The 21,300-nt window shown below is 38.7% G+C and overlaps 1 protein-coding gene and 1 long non-coding RNA gene across 18 annotated transcripts in view; one reads left to right on the forward strand and one right to left on the reverse strand.

Moving 5' to 3' along the window:
* LOC111934127 (uncharacterized) overlaps positions 1-20,031 on the reverse strand; it is a 244,390-nt gene extending 224,359 nt beyond the window's left edge. For all 16 annotated transcript variants that reach the window (XR_015275614.1, XR_015275607.1, XR_015275604.1 and 13 more), the window contains exons 1-2: positions 19,952-20,031; positions 14,069-14,199 (exon numbers count right to left, since the gene is read on the reverse strand). This is a non-coding gene — a long non-coding RNA (uncharacterized LOC111934127). The remainder of the gene's footprint in view (positions 1-14,068; positions 14,200-19,951) is intronic.
* A 122-nt stretch (positions 20,032-20,153) lies between these two features.
* The window catches only part of DMXL2 (Dmx like 2), a 48,025-nt gene continuing 46,878 nt past the window's right edge, over positions 20,154-21,300 (forward strand). For both annotated transcript variants that reach the window (XM_086848400.1, XM_086848401.1), the window contains exon 1: positions 20,154-20,334. In XM_086848400.1, the coding sequence (XP_086704526.1) occupies positions 20,248-20,334 (87 nt within the window). In that variant the 5' untranslated portion in view covers positions 20,154-20,247. The remainder of the gene's footprint in view (positions 20,335-21,300) is intronic.

Below are 21,300 nucleotides of genomic sequence, written 5' to 3' on the forward strand. Positions count from 1 at the left end.
ACTGAGCAAGGAGCACGGAAAAGAACAGATCTGAGGCTACTAAAGGAAGCAGTGATGGCAAAACATTTACATCAAGTCTGGCACATCCAGGGCCTTGCTTTTCATCTGGAACATACTGTACTCTTCATCCACATTTCCAATAACACACTGTTCCAACACAGCTCTGGGTTTTGGTGGATTGGGTTTTTTACAGCTGTTATCCATAGATTATACTGATAATGACTAGACAAACAATGCTATCACACATATGTCCCTTAATGCATATTTTAACATAGTTCAATTAAGAATTAAGAAACAGCTATCACTGCAATCAGTGAGAAGTACAACTCATTAGACCAGACACTTATGGATGTGGAAAAAATCCTTATAAAACAGGCATGTAGCTATTCAACTATGTTTTAAAAAATACCAAAATTACGATTATATAAAAATCAGTGATAACAAATTTGGCAGAAAGATATATTGACATTTCAAAATAACAGCAGTCAGAACAAATAAGTATGTCTTCTAAGCAAAGTATTAGGAATTTTCTTTTAGCTAGAAGTTGCAAAATTATAGCTCAGTTCCCAATAATACAGTATACTTCTCCCTCTGCTGGAAAATCCATCCAACTACACAATCCAAAACCGAATAAAGATGAAGTATTATTATAACATACTTCTCTGACTCCTCCTGCTGGGAGAGGTAAAGACTTTAATATAAACACTGCTCGTTGATTTTATAATGAATGCTGCATTGCCTCAATAATTTATTTATTTGGGTAAGTGCTTCATTTTGGTGAATGACTTGCAAGGGATTGTAACTGTTACTACTCAAACTCTTTCTTGATGACAACTTTAAAAATTATCATGCTGGAATTCTCATGGTTAAATTGCCTCCTTCCAGACAGACTTTTTTCAGAAAGACGGGGAGGAATGCTGTATTTCAGCAAAGTTCTATAAGCCCATATTTTTACTCATAGTGGTGAATGAAATGAGTTGGTATGCAATTACTTTCTAAGAACTTCCACACATAGACACACACTGGAATAACTCAATTTTAGCTTCTACAGATGCTGAAACCAATGCTTAGGTGCCAGATGATGTTTGGAGCAAGTAACAAGTGCAGCAAGTAATAAACTAATTTGGGGAAAACTGTTTACTAAGATGAAGGAAAGGTGGAACTAGTTGCTCTGTGGAAATATTTCACAACTAGCATAACTCATGCCACTATTTAACAATGCAAGTGGCTTTCCTAACTTATTAAAGTACAGAGGTTCCAGGTAAGCATGTGTAAGCAAACCTCTTAATGGAGGAAACGTACATGCGTACGTTAATTTTTTTAAGACCCATCTATGCTGCTGGAAGTATCTGCTGCCAAAATCCAGATATTGATGAATTTGAGTTAGATATGCATCCAGATTTCCAACTATTCCACTGCTTCCAAAAAAACAACCACAAAAGTTCACTCAACTCATCAGAAGTGCAATCAGAGAAGGAAAAAACAACACATCAAAAAGCAATTCCTTAAATGTGCACTTATTTTGTTTAATAGCTACATAACATACTTTAGGATGACAGTCTTCAACTTAGTTATCTAAATTGCATCATGATTGAGCCCATTTTCTGAAAAGAACAAATTGCAATGAGCTTCAGAAAAGAGTAGCCTACTTGCAAGTCAAAAAGATAAGATCTTATTAAATGGAAGAGTAGTCCCCCATGAAATCCTGAGAATTGCTTTCAATTATCAAGGCCTGATTTAAGCACCCTCCTATGCTATGTCTCTTGTGGGGGAGGAAAAAAAAAGTCTAAGAGAAAAAAAAAATAAATAAATCATTATCATTCTAGCTCTCCAGTCCTTTAAATTCTTTGGTTAGCAGCCATGGGTCACTGGGATGTAGCCAGCTGAGACAAACCCCAAGTCCCTGGTCTGGGGATAAACCTGAAAACCATGCATAAGATTAAACTGTCATACTTTGGGGGCCCAAATCTCTTTGCATCCCCTAGCATTGCTCAGTCTGGAAGCATTCAGCACGTACGGGGTGCTGTGCTGTGCTGTGCTGTGCTGTGCTGTGCTGTGCTGTGCTGTGCTGTGCTGTGCGGTGCTGTACGGTGCTGTACGGTGCTGTGCAGCACAGCTCAGCCGTGTCCATCCTTGCAGAGCTGCCCCCTGACAGGGCTGGCTTCAGCTGCCACGGGCCATGGCATCGAGCAGCCCGACAGAAGGGACTAACTGGGTCCAGCCCACCCTGACAGCTTTCTATAGCAGACTACAGGGAGCCATGGGGAGTGACAGCCAGTATTTAGTGTAGAAATTCCGCTCATCTGAAGCCAGATAAAACGTCTCATCTCTGCTCCAGAAGACTTAAAAAGAAAAAGCTTCCGTTGTAGCAATAACCATTAAGCACTACAAAATTACGTTTTAAACGTTCTGAAGTTTGAAGTTTGCCAGTTCTGAAGACTGGCAAACAAGCTCCACCAGAACAAACATGGTGAAAACTGTAGAAGTCCCTGAGAACATCCAAGAATATTGGCACTTTTGCAATTAGTACTTTTTCAGTCCAGACAATGGCTCTTAAGCATGAGTTTCAAACTCATTTACTTGAGATGTATGATAGACTGGAAACAGGAAACAAAACCAAATTAAAAAGTATTAACAGACTCATTCAACTCAGAATAAATATAGGTAGGGGAACTTAAAAATTAATGAAGGAGATCCAAAAACTGAGATAACATCAACAGAAACATGCAAAGTTAACCAAACCAGAGAGGAATAGGAAACAAATTACCCTCCAAGTTTCACACACAGCTGCACAATGTTAAAAGCTGACACCTCTGAGCAGAGGATATTTCTGCAGAGCTGTTTCAGAGCAAGTCCCAGCTCTGAAATGCAGCATTTTGGGGTTGGAATTTTACAGATTAAATTTAAAGAATAAAAGAAAATACAGTATTTTCTGACACTTCAAAATGTGATCACAAAAGAAGTTTTTTCCATAGCTGCTCTTCAGGGCAGTCTCCTTTTTCAAATCACCTCAGATTTGCTCAAGTAAGGTATTAGACCAGGAATCAAAACTCATTAAACAATGTAAGTGCTTTGGCAAAACTGCCACATGTCTTTGACAAAAATGGGAACAAACCCAAGACCAAAAAGGGTACTTAAAGCAGTACCTGGAAAACAGGAACAGCCTAAGCATTGCCTACATTTCCCTAGAAGTCACCACACAAGGTCTGTCAGCTACACAAGGTCAGCTACACTGACCTAACAGTTTACACAAGAACAAACCAAAACCCAATAAGCTACTTCTTCAAATGAACTACACTGATGATTTTCATTTCTTTGTTGTTCCTCAGCTTGTTCCCCTATATTGCTTCCAAATTTTGTCATTTTTAAAAATAACATCAATTTTCCTTTTAACCAATCTTTTTCAGATTGCATAAATAGAACAGATGTCCACCCAAGTAATCTGAACATTTCCTGTAGACAACCATTTTATTAAGGGCTTTACCTTAAAGCATGGCCAGGTGACTTCCAAATTAAAAAGGAATGGTCACTTCAACTTGAGCTCTTTTTTCTAAGGATTCTCTTTTGGAGGACATAAATTAGCCATCAGTTATTAGAAGGTTAATCCATTTAGCAAACCTATATAAGCACTCTATTGCAAGCATGATTCTTCTCGAGGGAATGTTATAGTGGCTGCCCTGCGATTCAAAGAAGTAATAATTCAAATGTGCATTTCAGTTACAGCTTTTGTGAAACAATATTTTTAGAGCTTTTAAAAATTTCTGGGGTGATGCCAAACATTAAAGTATAAAAGAAACTTATCAAATGACTAATCAATCTTTTTTATTTAAGTAGTCTTTGGATAAAGGTGTGATATAAAAAAAAGCTGCTGAGCTTTTTCCTAATATCACTGTAAGATGTGATGGAATGTGCCATAAAAACACATCACATTAATGGATTTGTTCTCACAATAGGCACTTTTCAAGAGTTTCAGTAAATATTTTAAAATACAACACAACAAGACAAATTATTTGCTGAATAATTTCATTATTCCTATTCCTTAATAGCAGAATATCTATTAAAGTTACCTTAATTTTAAGTTCCATCATTTTGGTTTCTATGTTACATATTCAAATCTTCAAATCTGGAAATATTTTTCTCCATAAAAGTACCTGTGCACTCAGCTCCTACTCCTGGGCTGGGTAAATCTGTGACTATGCACTTGTCTAAATCTCATATATTTTCCTTTCATAACATGCACAGAAGAAATTCAGAACAAGCAGTAGGGCTTATTGCATAATTATTAGTGCCAGTAGGAGATTGTGTATGCATGAAGAGCTTTGGAATTCTTTTTTTTAAGGACTACTTCACATCTAAATCTCGAGGTTGATTTTTATTTTTAATTTCATCACTGCATATTTAGTTTGAATTGACTGCTGTGTTTTATAAATGCTAATACTTATTTAAGAAATATTTAAACCTGTAATTTTGAAACTTAGCATGCTGATTCACTTTGAGAAATACATATTAAATGTAAATAAATGCTTCAGAAATCTCTAGCAGTGACTGTTATGTTGTGAAACAGTTTCTATACATCAGAAATTACTTTTATTTGTAATAAAGAAATACTTTTCTAAGTTTAAACCATTTTTTTCTTTAATTGTTCCCATTGAATATTATTGAGCAACTATTAATTCTGAATAATGAATATATGTGAGCCTAAAGATTGATCAAGATTTGTGTGCTTCTCATTTCTCTCCCTTCAATATGGTGTAATTGTTACCTAACTTGCCCCTTGACAGTATAATTTATTCTTCTGAGTTCAGAATGGTAAGAAAAATAATTTCAAATAAAGGTAACCAATACATGTTCAATGCACATGTGTGTTTCTTCTTCATACAATAAGGACTGCAATCTGGTGTGTCTGAAGGCAGAAATAACAAATGGAAGTGTCCTATGCAAGACCAAGTAGCTGTTTAGAATTCAAACTGAAAAGACTCTGTTGCATTGGTTCCAATCCAGCAGAACAACTCCGCCCATGTGATTTACATACCACATTTCTTAGATGCAAAATTTTTTTAAGCATGAGGCTGAAATTTTTCAGACGTTCTCTTATATCCAAAAACGAAATCTGACCAAAAAAACCCACCTCACTGCCTCAGCCATTTTCTTTGTCTGCTAGTGCCAGGAAATGTAAATACTTCCCTACAGAAAGATGTCACTTCTTGAAAATTGGATCCTCAGTACCAATTTCATCATCTCTGCTGGCTGATGCCTATGTCCAATTTGGACTCCAAAAAAAGTAACAACACTTAAAAACAGTGTTCTGAGTGCTCATTAGTTAAGACTTAAAATATTGGTAGAGCCTAAAAAAATTCTTGAAATAACCCACAAGCTCCCTATAAAAAGTTATTCAGACCACACCACTCAGATGTGTTTCCATTTTAAATAGAAAGTGGTTGCTGCAGAGGTGCTGTTGAAGATGTCTGCTCCTCCTCACAGTTGTTCCTCTTCACACTCATGCTCCTGTATTTCTTACCGTTGGCTTCTGTGAGTGTGGATTCAGACGCCAAAAGTCTCTTAAGCAATTCCATTCTTCCAAATAGCTGAAACTAGCCAAGAATTTTAAATACATCTCCTCAGCAAAAGGAGAAGAAATTCCCTTGTCAGTTTATTTAAATTTTTCTTATCAGTCATGTTTTGAGAAGAGAAAGGCTCTTACTTAGAGGCATTAAAATCCAATTTAAACTTAGAAAGTGCACACACAATCAGCCAGAGCAACCATGTTATTTCATTAATGGCAGTAAGTTTGTGCTGCCTGAGCTGAGACCTGTGTCCCTGTCCAAGCTCTGCCTTGCAGCTGATCTCTGTCAGCACAAACCTGCACTCAGCCATTGGATAAGGCAAAAACATTTAATCCCACAAAACCAGTGGGCCTCCACGTATCCATACACTCTTCTGGTGATATCAAGTGATCAACAGCAGTGACCAACAGTGATCAATTTCATTTCTATTTCATAGAAAGATCTCCCTTGAAATATCTGGCAGTCAGATGAAATTTGTTCACAACCAGAGCACCGACTGTCCTTGTAACACCAAGAAATACTGCTCATACTGAGCAACAAAGTCCTGTAGCTGTCACTGCAAAGCATTGTTGCTTCATCCTGCTGAGGTGCACAGCCATGTTGCTGCACTTGATCTTCCATTCCCTCACCTCTTGCCTTTAAGCCATCTCCCACACAGCACCATCTTTTTCACTAAAATTCCTCGTGTGCATAGGAGTCCTCACATTTGTAATCTCCAGGCTGATAGCCTAAGGCTGTGTCTGTGTGAAAGAAAGACTCCACCACACCTGCATGAATGATGCCAGGATGGAACACACAGACACAAGTCACACCTTCACAAGTCTGGCTGATACCAATTTGATTTTACATGACAGCAAAACAGAACACATTGTGCAGCTATACCAAGAACTGCTAAAACACAGAATGCGTTTAAGACTGAGAGATTTTAGAGGTTTGGAGCTGACTGACTGTGACTATCTATCAGCTTTCATAGCCTAACTGAAGAGATGCTCTTTCAAAGTGAAAGAGGATTAAATAACTCAGTCACCTTCAGAATATTCTTAATTCCAGTTACCCTGACAAGGCTGGATCCTGGTACTGATAATATATGAGATGTATCAGATACCACAAATAACTGTAAGTAAAAATTTTAGTTTTGTATTTCTAAATTTAGTTAATAAGAACAGATGGCATTGCTTTTCTATTCATATCTCTGTTTGTGTTGTTTGGAAAGTATGGGCTATATTACTGCTTTGTAAGTAGCTATGACTCTGACACTTGTTTCCCAGTATAATTTTTCTTATTCCATGTTGACTGGCACTGTCAGAGCACTGCAATCTACAGAGCAATCTTCATGCTCATGATTAAATAGCTCCTCATGGTATTATTCATTTCTCTGGGATACATGATAAATATATTCTGTACTTAAAGGTATGAATCTGGAAAAAACATTATATTTGAATATTTCAGCTCAAGTCTTGATAAAGCTAGACAGATATAAGAAAAATCAATTCACCACTGCTTTCATTTCAGTTTCATGCAATCATAAAGCAGAGTAGTAGCATGTCTGAATGGAAACATTACCTGTTCTAAACAGATCAGTGCTGTACAGAAATGGACAGTAAGGGCATATAGATACTATGTGCTTGAGAGACAAACTCTGAGCTCTGAGTAGCCTTCTAGTTTGTGGTCAGTGCATTTTGCTCCCATTCCAAGACTGAAAATCAGCCCCTTCATAACAACAGCTCTTGTGAAACAGATACTGAAAAATGCAGCCACGCTCTGTGAGATTGCCCTTAGCATCTCCTAAAAAGAGATAAGCACACTGCTGGGCAAGTCTTCCCTAACAATAGTAGGATTTTATCCTGATGAAAATCAGTGAAAACATTCTCTATCATAAAGCCACTCCTTACCCCCCATCAGTAAAAGATTTCTTTTCCTTTCTCAGTGAGAGAAAAGGCACAGTTTGGGTCCACCAAATTAAGCATGTGCACACTGAACTGGCCTGGCTCCATACGGTCTGCCGGCTTTAATATATTTATTCTCAAAACCTAGGAAACACTGATATCACCATTTTACACATTATCACCAGTCATATTTAGAACTATACAGGTTGAATTTAAAAGTAAGAAACTGAATCCAAATTTCCCTCATAAAGCCTAAAGTTTCTGTCATCCCCTAGCTGTACATAGGATAGGCTCAGAAGCTAAATGTCAGTAGGAATTATGTTACCTTCCACCTCACACCCTCACCCCAAATCATCCTTTCCTTTCTTTCAACTCTCCAAAACCCAAAAAGGTACTACTAATAATGTGTCATCTTTGTGTCACTAGAGTACAAATCCTGCAGACTGGCCTTTCTGTATCCTCTGTTGGAATAACTGTCCTTGTGACCACCTGTATTTAGGAGAGTAATTTCAAGGTTTTCTACAAATGCTCAGACCTCCTGCTACAGGTTGAATAAAAACAATTAATACTAAGGAACTTAGTAGGACTGGCTTCAGGAACAGGTTTTCCTTGTGAATAAGGCAAGAGTTGACACAAGAAGACAAATAGTTCATGACCTATAATTTCAAAACACCTTGTAAACTTTAATCAGTGGCTAAATGTACTTGCAAAAAAAAACCAGTCAAGTCCTAGTAAACCAATCAAGAGAGGAATGAAAAAGGAGAATGAAAATAGGCTAAAACAGCAAGCACATGTTCTGTAAAGAGCTACCCAAGGCATTGAAGAAAAGAAAATCATACATTAATACAATGTACTATTTTAAAGTAATATCAGATAAACAGGGAGATAGAAAAGAGAAATAATGGAGAATGAAAAGGAGTGCATTCCTCACAGAACAGAATTTTTACTTTCTCCATCAAGTCCATGACAAAATGAGAACCATTTCATAACAAGCTTAAAGTGCATTTTCCCCTCCTTCATCCCTATTATTTAAGCTTACTTAAACTTTGGATCCTGAAGTATATATACCAGACAGCATATACACCAGACAAAGACCCACAGACTCAAACAATTTTTTCATGGGTTCTCTGAGCTCCAGTTTTCAGAAGATTTTATAAGTTTATTCTAAACTTTTTCATGTCTATTAGTCCATGACTGAATATAACCACTGGGTGTCACTAATGCTCTATTTAAAAAAGCAGCGCGTTATTGCCTTTCCCACGTATTTTCTGGTGGGATTACCGCCACATGCTTTGGCAATCCCCGAGCCTTCATAAAATACCCACGTATTTAGGACCAGCATCAAACTTAAACAGATGACTAAGCGGGAGTACAGACTCTCAGGAGGTCTGTGTTTTCCTTAGAATCAATACTATCTCTGCCTCAGCTCTGACTGAATAGGATTCAATTTAGCAAGCGACAAAATCCTGCCACAGAACAATACATGAAAGCAACTGTTTCTATGCAGTCATTCTGAGAACAGAACAAGCTAATTAATTGATGTCAAATAGAGTAATGAAGCCAATGTGCTCCTAGGGTAAAAATCAAGAGATCCTTTGTTATAATTTTTTATCATCTGATACTAAAATACAGCACTGACAAGAACTATTCATTGTGCATTGTATGTCTGTGGGGTTGATCTGTAAGCAAGGTTTAGAGGTGAAGTTCTATAAACTAGCCCTCTTTTTTTGGTGGCAGTAAATTAACTTTCCACTAGCAAAGCTCTATGTCAGCCTGAATAAAGCAAATTAATTAAAAGGATTTCCTTTCATCAGGTTTAGGAAAAGGCTTTTTCAAGTGTCAGGTTGTCAGATTTCTAATCACTTAACAAATAATAAATCACTGTGGATAAAAGTCAAACTTTTTAAAGTGTTTTTGCTATAAAAAAAGGATATAATTTCTGCCAGAGTAGAACTGTTAAATACAGTTATAAACATTTAGTTTTCCAAGTGCAATACTAAATAGTTCCTTTAATTCTGTATTGGAAGGATCATCTGTGAAAACATCACTTCAAATATAAAACTACCAAGATCAATTTTATCATTGCAGTTAAAACACTTTCTTTTCTCTTTTTTCTGGGATCAGAAAAAAAGACTTCATAACTGAAGGTTGTCTGACATCAGCCCACTCCCAAAGAGCAAAAACCATACAGTTGTGGAAAGAAAGAGAGTTACAAGCCAGACTGGTACTAACAGAGAAGATCTTCTCTCCCTCTTAATAATATTAAGTTCTCAACACAGGAAGACCTGCTCCTTAACAGTGATTCTGACTACTTAAGTTGCAAGACCCTTGTATATTCTAAAGGTTTTTTACTCTTTCACTTTTATGGATGGGAGGGGAGAGGATTTGTAGTCATCTATCTCCCTAGATATTTCCTTTAACTTAAAAAACCTTATAAAATGTCTCAAAGGCTTCTGCTGTGTCTCTCTAGACATTCATTCTGTCAGCAAGTGTCCTTCCTGAAACATAACATGTTATGTGAGGCTGCCTCTGAGGATGCTTAGTCATTTTTTCAAGGCAGCTACCAAAGCATTCCTTGGGAAATTATTGTGATCTATTTTGCAAGATTGCTACTTACTAATTACTAGCAAGGAGGGACAGATAAGAACTTTAGGACACTAGCCTAGAAACTGAAGAATAAATGTTTGAGAACAGGAAAACTGAGAACTAAGCATACAAAAAGGATGGTTTATGTGTTTTTTGGCTAGCATAGATTGTCAGAATACCACCTGGCACATCTTGTCCCCTAAGAGTTACTAGAGGAAAAGAATCCAGCATTTTTTCCAGCCTACACCCCTTCATTTTAATTCTTCTTCTAAATGTGCCATTCCTGGGCTAATCTTCCTACTACTTGTTCAAATATGTGGAGGAGAGGATTAATGGAAGTTAAATTCTCCTTTGATCAGTTACTGTAATCACAAGATAAAGAAAAATTTAGTGAATATTTTGGTATTTTTTTAGGACAGGTTTTTGAACACATTTTAGGACAGATTTTTGAAACAGAAAATGTAAGGTCTGCTGAACCCTGAGATGGAAATACAAGTAAAAATAATTTTCAATTACATCTCACTGGGCAAAGTAACCAGTCTGAAAAGCATCGTGAGACATTTCTTATGTCCAGCCTCACATCTGGTGAGACCAGTGGTGGTTTCTACCACTGACTGGACCAATGAGTCAGAGGCTCCTCAGTTGCCATGACAAATATTTTACCAAATGAATCACAGAACTTGCTCACAGCTAACGCCATCTGGCAGAGCGCTGAAACTGGTGGTTGTACTACCCTGTGGATACAACCCTTGCTAAATACAGTAGCAAAGATTATTTCCCTTCCACTACATCCAGATAGCAACTTCAGCAACTGAAGAAATTTCTGAGGCATGGAAAAACAACACTCCAAACACACCTGCATATTTTTGCTGTATTTTTGCAGTAAATGCACTGTCCTCACAAATTAAAAAAAAAAAAAAAAAGAAAATCAAAAACACCAAACCCAACAAATTATTCACACTGTCTGCACTGGCTCGTCATTTTTTCTCCCACTCCCATCTGTTCAGTTTCACTCAGCTGGAAACAAGAGAAAAAGCCAGCAACATTCAATCACTCTTTTCCTTGGGAGTTGGAGCAGTCAAAAGACTGGAGTTTTTTAAATGGACTTACATTGTAGATATGTTTTTTAAAATGCATTGACAAATAATACATATATTGGAAATATGCCTTTTACCACCAAAAATATTACAAATTGTATGGCCAGGTGAACAGGACTGTAAAAGGACTGAACAAAAATGCAGATAACACCTAAATTCCCTTAGGCCTTTGGGCTCTACAATGCAAAACATATAAACCCATAAACATATTTCATGAATTCAAAAAAATATCAGAGTTCATTTTAGTCTCTGCAATTGGAAATGAAAGGATTCCTGGTGCTTTTCCAGCATCAGCTGTCAGGTTTACTAAGTTACCCCCCTTTCGGGGTGGGAGAAAACTATATTTCAGTTCAGTGTCTAGTACTCAAAATAATAAAAAAAATTATTTCACATTTCTTTGAGTTTTTGAATTCCTGTTCAGTAGTTGTTCTGATTTATTTTTCAATAAAATGTTTCATTTTTCTTCAGAACAGAGATTCTGCTCAACAGCCAGGTCTGTAAATTTATCTGGGTTCTTTACATTAGTACAACTGCACAGATGGAGAATTTACACTGGTGCTAGAGGTCTAAGCACCCAAGCATCAAATTAAGCTGTACAAAACATAACAAATAGACTGCAAAGTAGATGGTTTATACCTACTACATATCTTGGGGACGGCAAGACCAAACAACCCAATCATTTGCAGTGCTGATCCAACTCTCCTAAGCATCTCTCCTTTTCAACTTTGTATGCATTTATTTAGTACCAAGACATAATGGAAATAATTAATCTTTGTGCTGGAACTGGGCCCAGTACAAGACCCAAATGGAATCCTCTTTGCTGTTTTTAAGCTTGTGAACATTACTTTGACTCTTAGATACAAAGCAGGCCAAATTCAAGGACTACCTAATCCACTGCTTTCAGGAACAGTCAGGTTGCAAAGTTGTACCATTGTGCTACCAGTAAAAAACTGTTGGAACAGACAGAAGTTCATCCTGGATGTCTCCTGCTCCATGGATCCCCAGAAAGAACAGGCAGAAGGTAAGATGTACCAACTGTTCTTCTCATGACTAGCAAAATACTGACAGATTCTTTAGCTAAGTGAAAGCTGATGACTCCAAAACAAATTAATGGGGCACAAAGAAGTGTTAGGATAGAGAAAATCAGAGAGAATTTGAATATCAGAATATAATTCCTACAGATATTCTCATGCTGTGCATGAGATCTTTTAGCACACCTGGTGCCCAAACAGCTCTTTGCAATAGTGTCTGAATATAAGTAGTCTGAGACCCTCTACAAACAGACCACCTCACAGACTTACTTGGGTTGTGCAGCCAGTACTGCAAATAAAAATGTTTTAAATAGTTATTTGGCCAAGAAAAATGATAAACACCCATCAGTAACAAACATGGCAGCAACTGCAATTATTCTATTTGAGCTGCTTAACACTAAAGCTCAAAATATAGACTGTCTGATAAGGATGACTACAAGGTCATTCTGAAATGATCCCCCGTGGTTACTTCATAAATAAGATATAAAAAATACTATACACATAACAAACTGCTTGTCCTGCTGCCTTAATTACTGCAATTATGTATTTGCTGTAATTGAGGGAAAAAACCCAAAAATACTATGTTGATGAGATGTAGAAAAAAATCCTATTATTATTTAGCTGAGGCTTCTTTACCTAAATTTGCAATATCCATGGAGTTTCAAAGTATTGGGAACTAAAACATTTTACCTGAATTCAGAGATAATAAACATCCAGAGAAAAAACAAAAACAAGTTTTAACATAAGTAAAATGATACCATTTTCTGCTTCTCTTAATGTAACAAACCTTTGTGAACAGATGGCAGCAGATCTGTGTGATGCAGTGGGCAGCATTTCCATATCACGCTGCTGGCAAATATCACCACCATTTAACTCATTTATTCCTGTGCACACCCTCACAGCACATGGACGCATTGTTACCTGTCAGAGGTGCTCAGCACCTACCACTTGACAGTAATTGGTGCTCAGGGCTGGCTTCTCCCTGTATTGTACCTGATGAACAGCCAGTCTTCTCATCACTCCAACAACTGCAAAATTAACATTGCCCTCTGCTTTTCAGGAAAAAGCAGATAACCCAAATTCAACCACTCTAGTTTAGACAAAAAAAACTGAGGTCAAAAAGTCAGCTGGTCTGCATTTTAGGCTGGTAACACAAGAGGAATCCCTTTTGTGAGATGAGGCATTACATGAGGAGTACAGGGAATAAAGCCTGTCCATGGCTGCCACCTCCTCAGTCCCCTTCTTGTTGCCCTGCCACAGCCCTTGTGACATCTTTAACAGCATAACTTCCACTAACTGAAGGTACTCACATCCATTTGTGTCCTGTGCCAGACTTTCACCACAGCTTTGAGGTGAGGGCCTCATTCAAGTCTCTTCTCTATGCTGTCCAGAATTTCCACAATACGTACAAGGGACTTCAGGATTTGTTTAAAATGAGTTAAGGAATTCAGGAGTTATGGGAGACAGAGAGGGAAAAAGGGATGGAGGGTGGGACATGAACTAGGGAAGCACAACAAAATCTCAAGGAAATATACACAAATTAAAGAAAATCTGCATTCTTCCCAGCAACCAATACACTAGCAAAATTATTTGCTTATTTAGGCCCAGATTTCATCCTTTACCTTGCCCTAAGATATTTACAACTGGATAGCAAGAGTGCACTTTCAGTGTATTTGTTGCAGAACATAATTAACCATGGCCAACACTGCATTCATTTCTCATATCCTGTGTGCAGCTGTAGGATGAAGGGGACGTCTTTCACAAGCATACATCTTTATTACAATCTCAGCATTGTCTGCATGATCAGAATACACAGTTCACATCCCAAAATAACCCTAGAGATTCTCAGTATTATATAATATGAGGAGTCAAGCAAATTTCACTTTTACATGTACTGCAGCTACCTGAAAATCACTTTGAAGAGCAGAGAAAATCCACATGTTCCTCACCAATGTGTTGACACAGGAACCAGCAATCTTCAACTGTCTGCATTGAGAAGCTCCAGTTAGAAAACTCTAGAGACTTCTCACATTCCCTGGAGAGAAGGTACAAAGAACTGAGTTGTTGCACATATAATCCTCTTTGGAAAATATTTATTGTCAACAGTTACTTGCTTTTCATTATTTATTACAAGTAATACAAATCCCAAATAATTCAGTCACCAGTTTGAAACCATGAAGTCCATAGAGCTTTGCATATCACCTGTCAAACTTACTGCTACCTCTTAGAAACCTTACATGATTCATTATTTATTTTAGTAACTGAGTACATAGATAGCACTTTGTTCTCAAGATACCCTTCATAGATGCCACTTTTAGAATACTGCACATGCCTTAAATATTAATGCTCTTTATGTATTATTGCAAGAAACTTTCAAAGGCTTTTCTATGGACACAAATTATGAGCAGGTATTAAACCAAGATCTGCTGCAAGGCAGCCAAATTTAAGTGGGGGATTTATGGAATTTTTAAAAGTTTTTTAATTTTCCAGAAGATTTTGTATTTTCAACTTTTTACTCTGATTGAGAGGTGGAGGATATGGGAGAGAATATCAGACCTTCATACAGCCCCAGTTATTATTAACTGTGTGGTATGGTTTATAACCTCAGCTTTTTAAAAGTCAATTAGACATAAGAAACTCTCAACATCTCAAAATAAATTTCCACACTAAACAGAGATGAGGAGATGCCTCAGAGTTATGATAGTGAGATGGAATATTGATAACTACTTTATTTCAAGTGATTCATATCTGTCCTGACAGGCTCTCTGGAAATGCATAAAGCAAATAAAATACTTGTGGTCACCAAATTACCCACAGCAAACACATTCATACTGCCCAAGCCACAGCCCTTAGAGATAAATTGCCGTTGAGCTCAGCACAAGAAAAGGCAGTTGGGTTAATTAGCAATGGTTCAGCTTGAGTGCCTATGCAAGAGACAGGAGTACTTAAGAGTTAATGATTAAAGCCTAAAAAAACCAAACTAAACCCCAGCAACTGGCACACAGTGCTTCAGTTACATCTGTGACATGTTGCACAGGGGGCAAATTCAGTCTTATTTTGCACGCTCCTTTTATAATGCATTTCCTGTACAGACAAGAAAAATGTGAGATGTTCCAGGGGACACTTTGGAAGACCTTGCTAAGTACTCTACATGAAGTGCTGCTTTCCAAAGCCTCTGCTGAGCATCTACAGAGCAAAACAGATAAACGGTGGATACTCTTTCCACTCTTCTTCCTCACCAAAGGCAAACATACCTTTAGATTAAAATACAGTGTTTATGGTGTTCCAGTATTGCAAACAGAAGAATATAATAAGATGTTCACAGTGACTTTCAGCAGCTAAATGCACACAATTGCACACATTATTTGCATCGGCAGTTCAGAAGAAGCAAAACTGACAGTTATAATGTTACAAGCTTTGTTGCTTTTACTTCCAACTTAAAAACCCATACTACAGTCTTTGGAAGTATGGATAATATTACAACAGCCTCAAGGTACTGGCTTGCTCACAAAAGCAAGTGAGTACTGAAAATGTTGGATTAGGATGCATTCAGATACCTGCAGAAAATGTTACACAAAAAGCCCACAGCATGTAACATACAGATCTGCATATTGTTTCAAAAACAGCCTACACAGGTGCCAGGAAAATTCAAGAACGGTACCATATGGAAAGCTAAAAGAAAATAGCACAAGATAAAAATCCCTCCCTTACAGATTCTTAATAACTCTTATAAAGTGAGGATGTATTAGCAACAAGGCACCTTGAAGCTGAAGAAATAACCATTACAAGAGCTACCAAGAAAGCAACACAAACCTAAACTCATAAGAAACTTTTTAAATGGCAGTCCAAAATATTTTGCATTGTTCCTGTGGTGCATGTGAAACTGTTGAAGACCTGGATGTGCTTGAAAACAGTCATGAGAAGTTTATGACTGGAATCATCTTCTAGATTCCTCTAGTTTCTGGATAGGAATTTGCTCTGTAAATTCATGCAACACCTTCCATTACCTCCTTAAGGACAGGAACATCTGCCTCTAAAATGCTCTAAAATGAGGAACTGAAATCCTGAATAGAATATGACTCAGAATGCATCTGGGCTTTGTTTTAGTTTTGGTTTGTTTGTTTTTTTAACCTCCCCAAATTAAAGGGCCAAGGGAAATTCCCCAAACATCTTTTATATACACCTAGTGCCATCAGAAGACCCAGTCTGAATGCCTGTTTATATATTAGGAAAGTTATTAGTATGAAATTGACAATATAATTTGTCATTCTATTCAGTCATCTGTTAGAGTGCAGGCTGAAGAACATGGTGCATGAACTAATGCACTTGGATGAATTGCATGCAGTCATCTGTGACTTCATTGGAGGGATTCTGATTTCCAATTGTTTGGAAGATGCACAGAAAGGCAGGATACACAAATGATCATAAATGAAAGAGTACAGAGCACTAATTATTCTACCTGAAGAAAAATATTTACATTAGAATAACAGTGCCTCCTACAATGTATTGAGATCCCAACGCTCTGAAAATTATTCAGAGCACATTTGTTCAGTAAAAGATTCATTAAATATCTCTATAGGATAAGCATTTAACAGAGAACACACAAATAAATTCAGGCAACAAAACTAGTTAACACTTAATCCTGTCATTAAAGTCCAATGTCATGCCTCATATCAGTATTACAAGTAATTTATGTTTACTGTCTCTGTTTTCTTAACATCTAAGTAATTACAACTGGACACTTGCCAAACAACTAAATCCTAATTTTTTGTTCTTTAAAATTGTATTTGTAAGTGATTGTGGGAATTGTGCACAAAAAGGATTCAGAGAAATATTTAGACACCTATGCACTGCCAAAAATGTTCAGCATTTAGATACCCCTAGGGAAGCAAGACTATCAGTTACCATGAACTTCCAAAAAAAGAAGCAAAAGCTGTGTTGTAGCAAGGTCTTTCCAATATAGTAGAAGTGACCATCCCTTACAGTTGAATGAATGCCTTTAAGGCTTTCTAGAGAAGCACACTGAGAATGAACAACAGAAATAAATAACAGTTTACAAATTAAGATCATTCTGGACACAATCTTGTTCAAACAGTAATAACAAAAGTAGAGGAAAAAAACACATTACAGTTCAAAAATTAATAGCAGAGAACGGATGTTGCATCTTGTGGATTGAAGAACATTATTTTCTCCAGGTTAACAGCTGAATTTGAGTTCTAGAGAAAAACAGACAAGCTTTTCCAGAGGGAAAAATATGTTTTGTTCAAGTGTACCCAGTGAAGAATTGAGACAACTATTAAGAAACATGAGGATGTTATTCCAAAAAATCATAAAAACATGGTTCTCAGAAGCTTGCTTTCTTGTGGAATGGCAAAAGGCTTTCAGAAGGACAAACCCAACCAAGTCGCTGAAACACGGGATGTTCTTCAAGTTTCAAAATACCAAAGCAGCATTTCACCTTTGAAACAAAAGGCAGTCCAGCATACATATTTATCTGGCACAATACCTCTTATGAGTGTCTCTTTCCCTAGGCTGATCTCACTGTAAAACCTTTTGAATTTTCTGCCTTCCCATTAAACACTCCACCTTTCACCAAAAGCAAAACATTTCTCCTATCTCTTATCCCTAAGCAAAACTAGTAAGTCTTAATAAGCTGTCGCTTATTAGCATAAATTATGAGTATAAATTAAACAGTTTTTAATTCTATTCAGCTGACACTGTCCTGTGGTGCAGGAAGTTCCCTCCTCACAAAGCCACACCAAAACACAGAATTCCTGGGCAAACGGAGGGACCGCAGGAACTTTTCTTTAGAGTTAAAAAGAAAATAAAGCAATAGAATAAAGCAACAAGATGGTCAAGAATTAAAGGGGAAATTAAAAGACTGAAGGCCCTTACATATTTTTACTATTATTTTACATTTTATATATGTATGTAAATATATATATATATATATATATATATATATATACACACACAAAAGAGACTGTTTCATGGTCTCAGGTACAGAAATCACAGTCACATGGACTAAAAATTAGTAAGTAATAAGGAATAAGGAAGAATGATTTCTGGTGGGTAAAACAATCTGTCAGCAAAACTCAGGTGAAAATATTTGCTTCCAGGAAGAATGTGGAGGCCTTATCTGCAGATACTTGCAGAATGACTCTCGCTCAAAGTTCTGTGCACAGAGCTAGCTACATCTATAGGTTTCCACAGCCACAGGAGCTACAGCCAATCTTATTCTCATCAGGTGACAGAACACTGAGCTGAAAACTAAAACTCTCCTTCTTCATGTCTGTACCCAGCAAGACTGAACCAATCCTGCAGGTACTCAGCTTTCTCTGAAGACTTTGTGCCACCACAACCAGGAAACCCTTTCCTTTAGATCATGCTGTTCATTCTCATTACAGCTGCCAAACCAAAATCCAGCTTCCCTCTTCAGGCATTAGCTGGGCTTCATTCCACTCATTCAAACAAACAAACAAACATCCCAACAAAAGCCAAAAAAGTCCCACCAAGCTCTTTTTTGGCTTTAAATCTTGTTGCAGGCATTTTTTTTTAAAAAAAAATCTTACTCAAAACAAATATCAGTCATAAGTTATTAGACATCTTATGAGGAAGAGCCTTTAATCAGAAAAGTTATGGAATAGTGAGTTTAAGTACATGAACTTTACATGGTGCTTTCACGTGTAACCAAGTCATCTGAAGATCTAAATGGTTTTTCCTTTTCCATTTTGCTAGAGATACTGTTGCCTTTATAAAGGGATTGCCTCTAACTAGCATGAGAGTAGACAAAACATGAAGTGTTTTCATGACAATGTTTTTTCCATTCCAATATAATTTGGCTTTGTGTTTATTTACCTCTACACTTTGCATTTCATTTACACAGTAAGGGATGTACACTTTTAAGAAGATGTACAAGGTAAGATGAATCTTGTAGTCTTGACACAGGCAATACTGCCATAGGCTTTAAAGGAGTGGGAACTTTTCAGCTTCAATTATTAGCAACAGTGAGACTCTATTGACATAGGACAGGAAAATGGAGAATTTTCTTTATTGCATGACACACAGCACACAGAGTATTTTTATTCCCCCACTCAGAGTACAGGATCTTTTCCAAACAATTTTTAGGATCCAGTCTTCTCCACGCCTCTGAGACAGAGAAGGGCAGGCAGACATAAAGACTTTAGGTTTCAAGAGTGTTTGACCGTTATTACAAAAAAAGCAGCAAAAGCCTGGCGGTATTTTCTGTGAGGTCACTTACTGTGCATGAAATTCACCTGGACACCCTGACCAAAGTCCCCTCACTGTGGGCAGGTCCCTGCCCCCGCTGCGGGCACTGCTGGAACGACTCTGGTGCATCCCAAGCTCCCTGGGATATGAGCAAGGGAGAGGATCCTTACGGAAACAAGCCGCCCTCAGAAGCGATCGATCGATAGATAGATTAGGTAGATTAGGTAGATTAGGTAGATTAGATAGATAGATAGATAGATAGATAGATAGATAGATGCATGTACCTATATATATGTATATATATGTATTTATGTATGCATGCATGTCTAACTACAGAGAGGCAGACGTGTGGGCCGGGCGGTACCGCCCCCAGACCTGCCGGGCTGAGGGCACCGCTGCCCCTCAGCGCCCCGCCCGCCGTGCTCCCGGGACACGCCTCCCCACCTCCCGACCGCAGCCGGCCGGAGCGACGCTGCCGCGGCAGCCGGAGCCCGCAGCCGGAGCCCGCAGCCGTGCTCCCGGCCGTGCCTCCCGAGAGGCGAGTCCAGCCCGCTCACCTCCCGGCGCCGCCACGTCCATCCCCTGTCCCGGCCGGCCCTGCCCCTCACGGCACCGACTCCTGCCCCCCAGCCCCGCGCGCGCCCTTCACGCACACCCCCCGCCCGCGAGCGCGCGCACAGCCAGGCCCGCCCCCCTCGCGCAGAGGGCGGTGCCCGCGCGCGCGCTCCTCACCCGATCCGGGCGCTGCCCGGCGCGTGCGCCGCCGCGCGCGCGCTCCCGCCCGCCACTCGCGCGCGCCCCCGCGGAGCCATCCGGGTCCCGGTGGCGCGGCGGGGCCGGGGCCGGGGCCGCGATGCATCTGCACCAGGTGCTGACCGGCGCCGTGAACCCCGGTGACAACGGGTACTCCGTGGGCAGCGTGCAGGACACCCCGTTCACGGTAATGGGCGCCGCGGCCGTAGGCCCGGGGACAGCGGAGGGAGGGGGAGCCCGCCGGGCCGGGGGCGCTGCGGGCCGAGCGGGGAGCGCCTGCCACCCCTGGCCAGCGCTCCGTCCTCTGTATCAACCGGGAAAGCCCGGGTGTGTGTCCTCGGATTTCGCTGGGTACTTCTGTCTGTCTTCCCTTATTTTTTATTTTTTTTTAATGTATTTGTGTGTGTTTATATCTCACCTGCAAAGCGCACACAGTCAGTTGCTCTGGGGCTCTGACGAAGCCTGCCCGCTATTGATGAGCGTCTGCCTCCATTACTGAGGTTGATAAAACACAAATTTGTGAATTTCTCCTCTCAAACTGGAAAAGAAACAGAAAGAGATGATAAAGAAATACACTAAATGAATTTTAAGAGGCCCGTAGTTTATAAAACAATCTGTTTCTCATTCACAGGCTATTTTTGTTTATTGTCAATTTCTAATGTCGGTTTCACTCCGTTAGGTTATGAATGCTTGGTAGGCTTTGATTTTAGTGACTGATCAGCTTCTGCAGTGTTTTCCTGCTGCCATCTAATCAGTATCTTATTCTTTGGGAATCAGTTGTCTTACTGCATTTTATATTAACAAGATTATATCCCAGGCACAAACCAGTTCCAAGCAATATTATGCAGAGCATCCTTTTTGGTATAAGATAAATGTCAGCCGACTCGTGAAACATTTAAAGCTTACAATGGATTATCACAGATGTATTATTTCAGTAATGAATGCTGGAGAGTCTTAAGAAATAAAAGGTGCCATGTTTGTCTTTATTTTCCTGGTTCTGCTGCTATGCAGCCATACTGCTATTAAAGGGGCCTCTGTTACTTTTGATATTTATATAAGAAGTCATTTACTCTTATTCCCATTCTAAAGTGCTTCTTTTTACTATGACAATTTGAAAAGTCAATCAAATTGTATTATGCAACACAACTTTATG

Source organism: Cyanistes caeruleus, chromosome 13 (genome assembly GCF_971803275.1).
Source record: "Cyanistes caeruleus chromosome 13, bCyaCae1.hap1.1, whole genome shotgun sequence".
Classification (NCBI taxonomy): Eukaryota; Metazoa; Chordata; class Aves; order Passeriformes; family Paridae; genus Cyanistes; species Cyanistes caeruleus.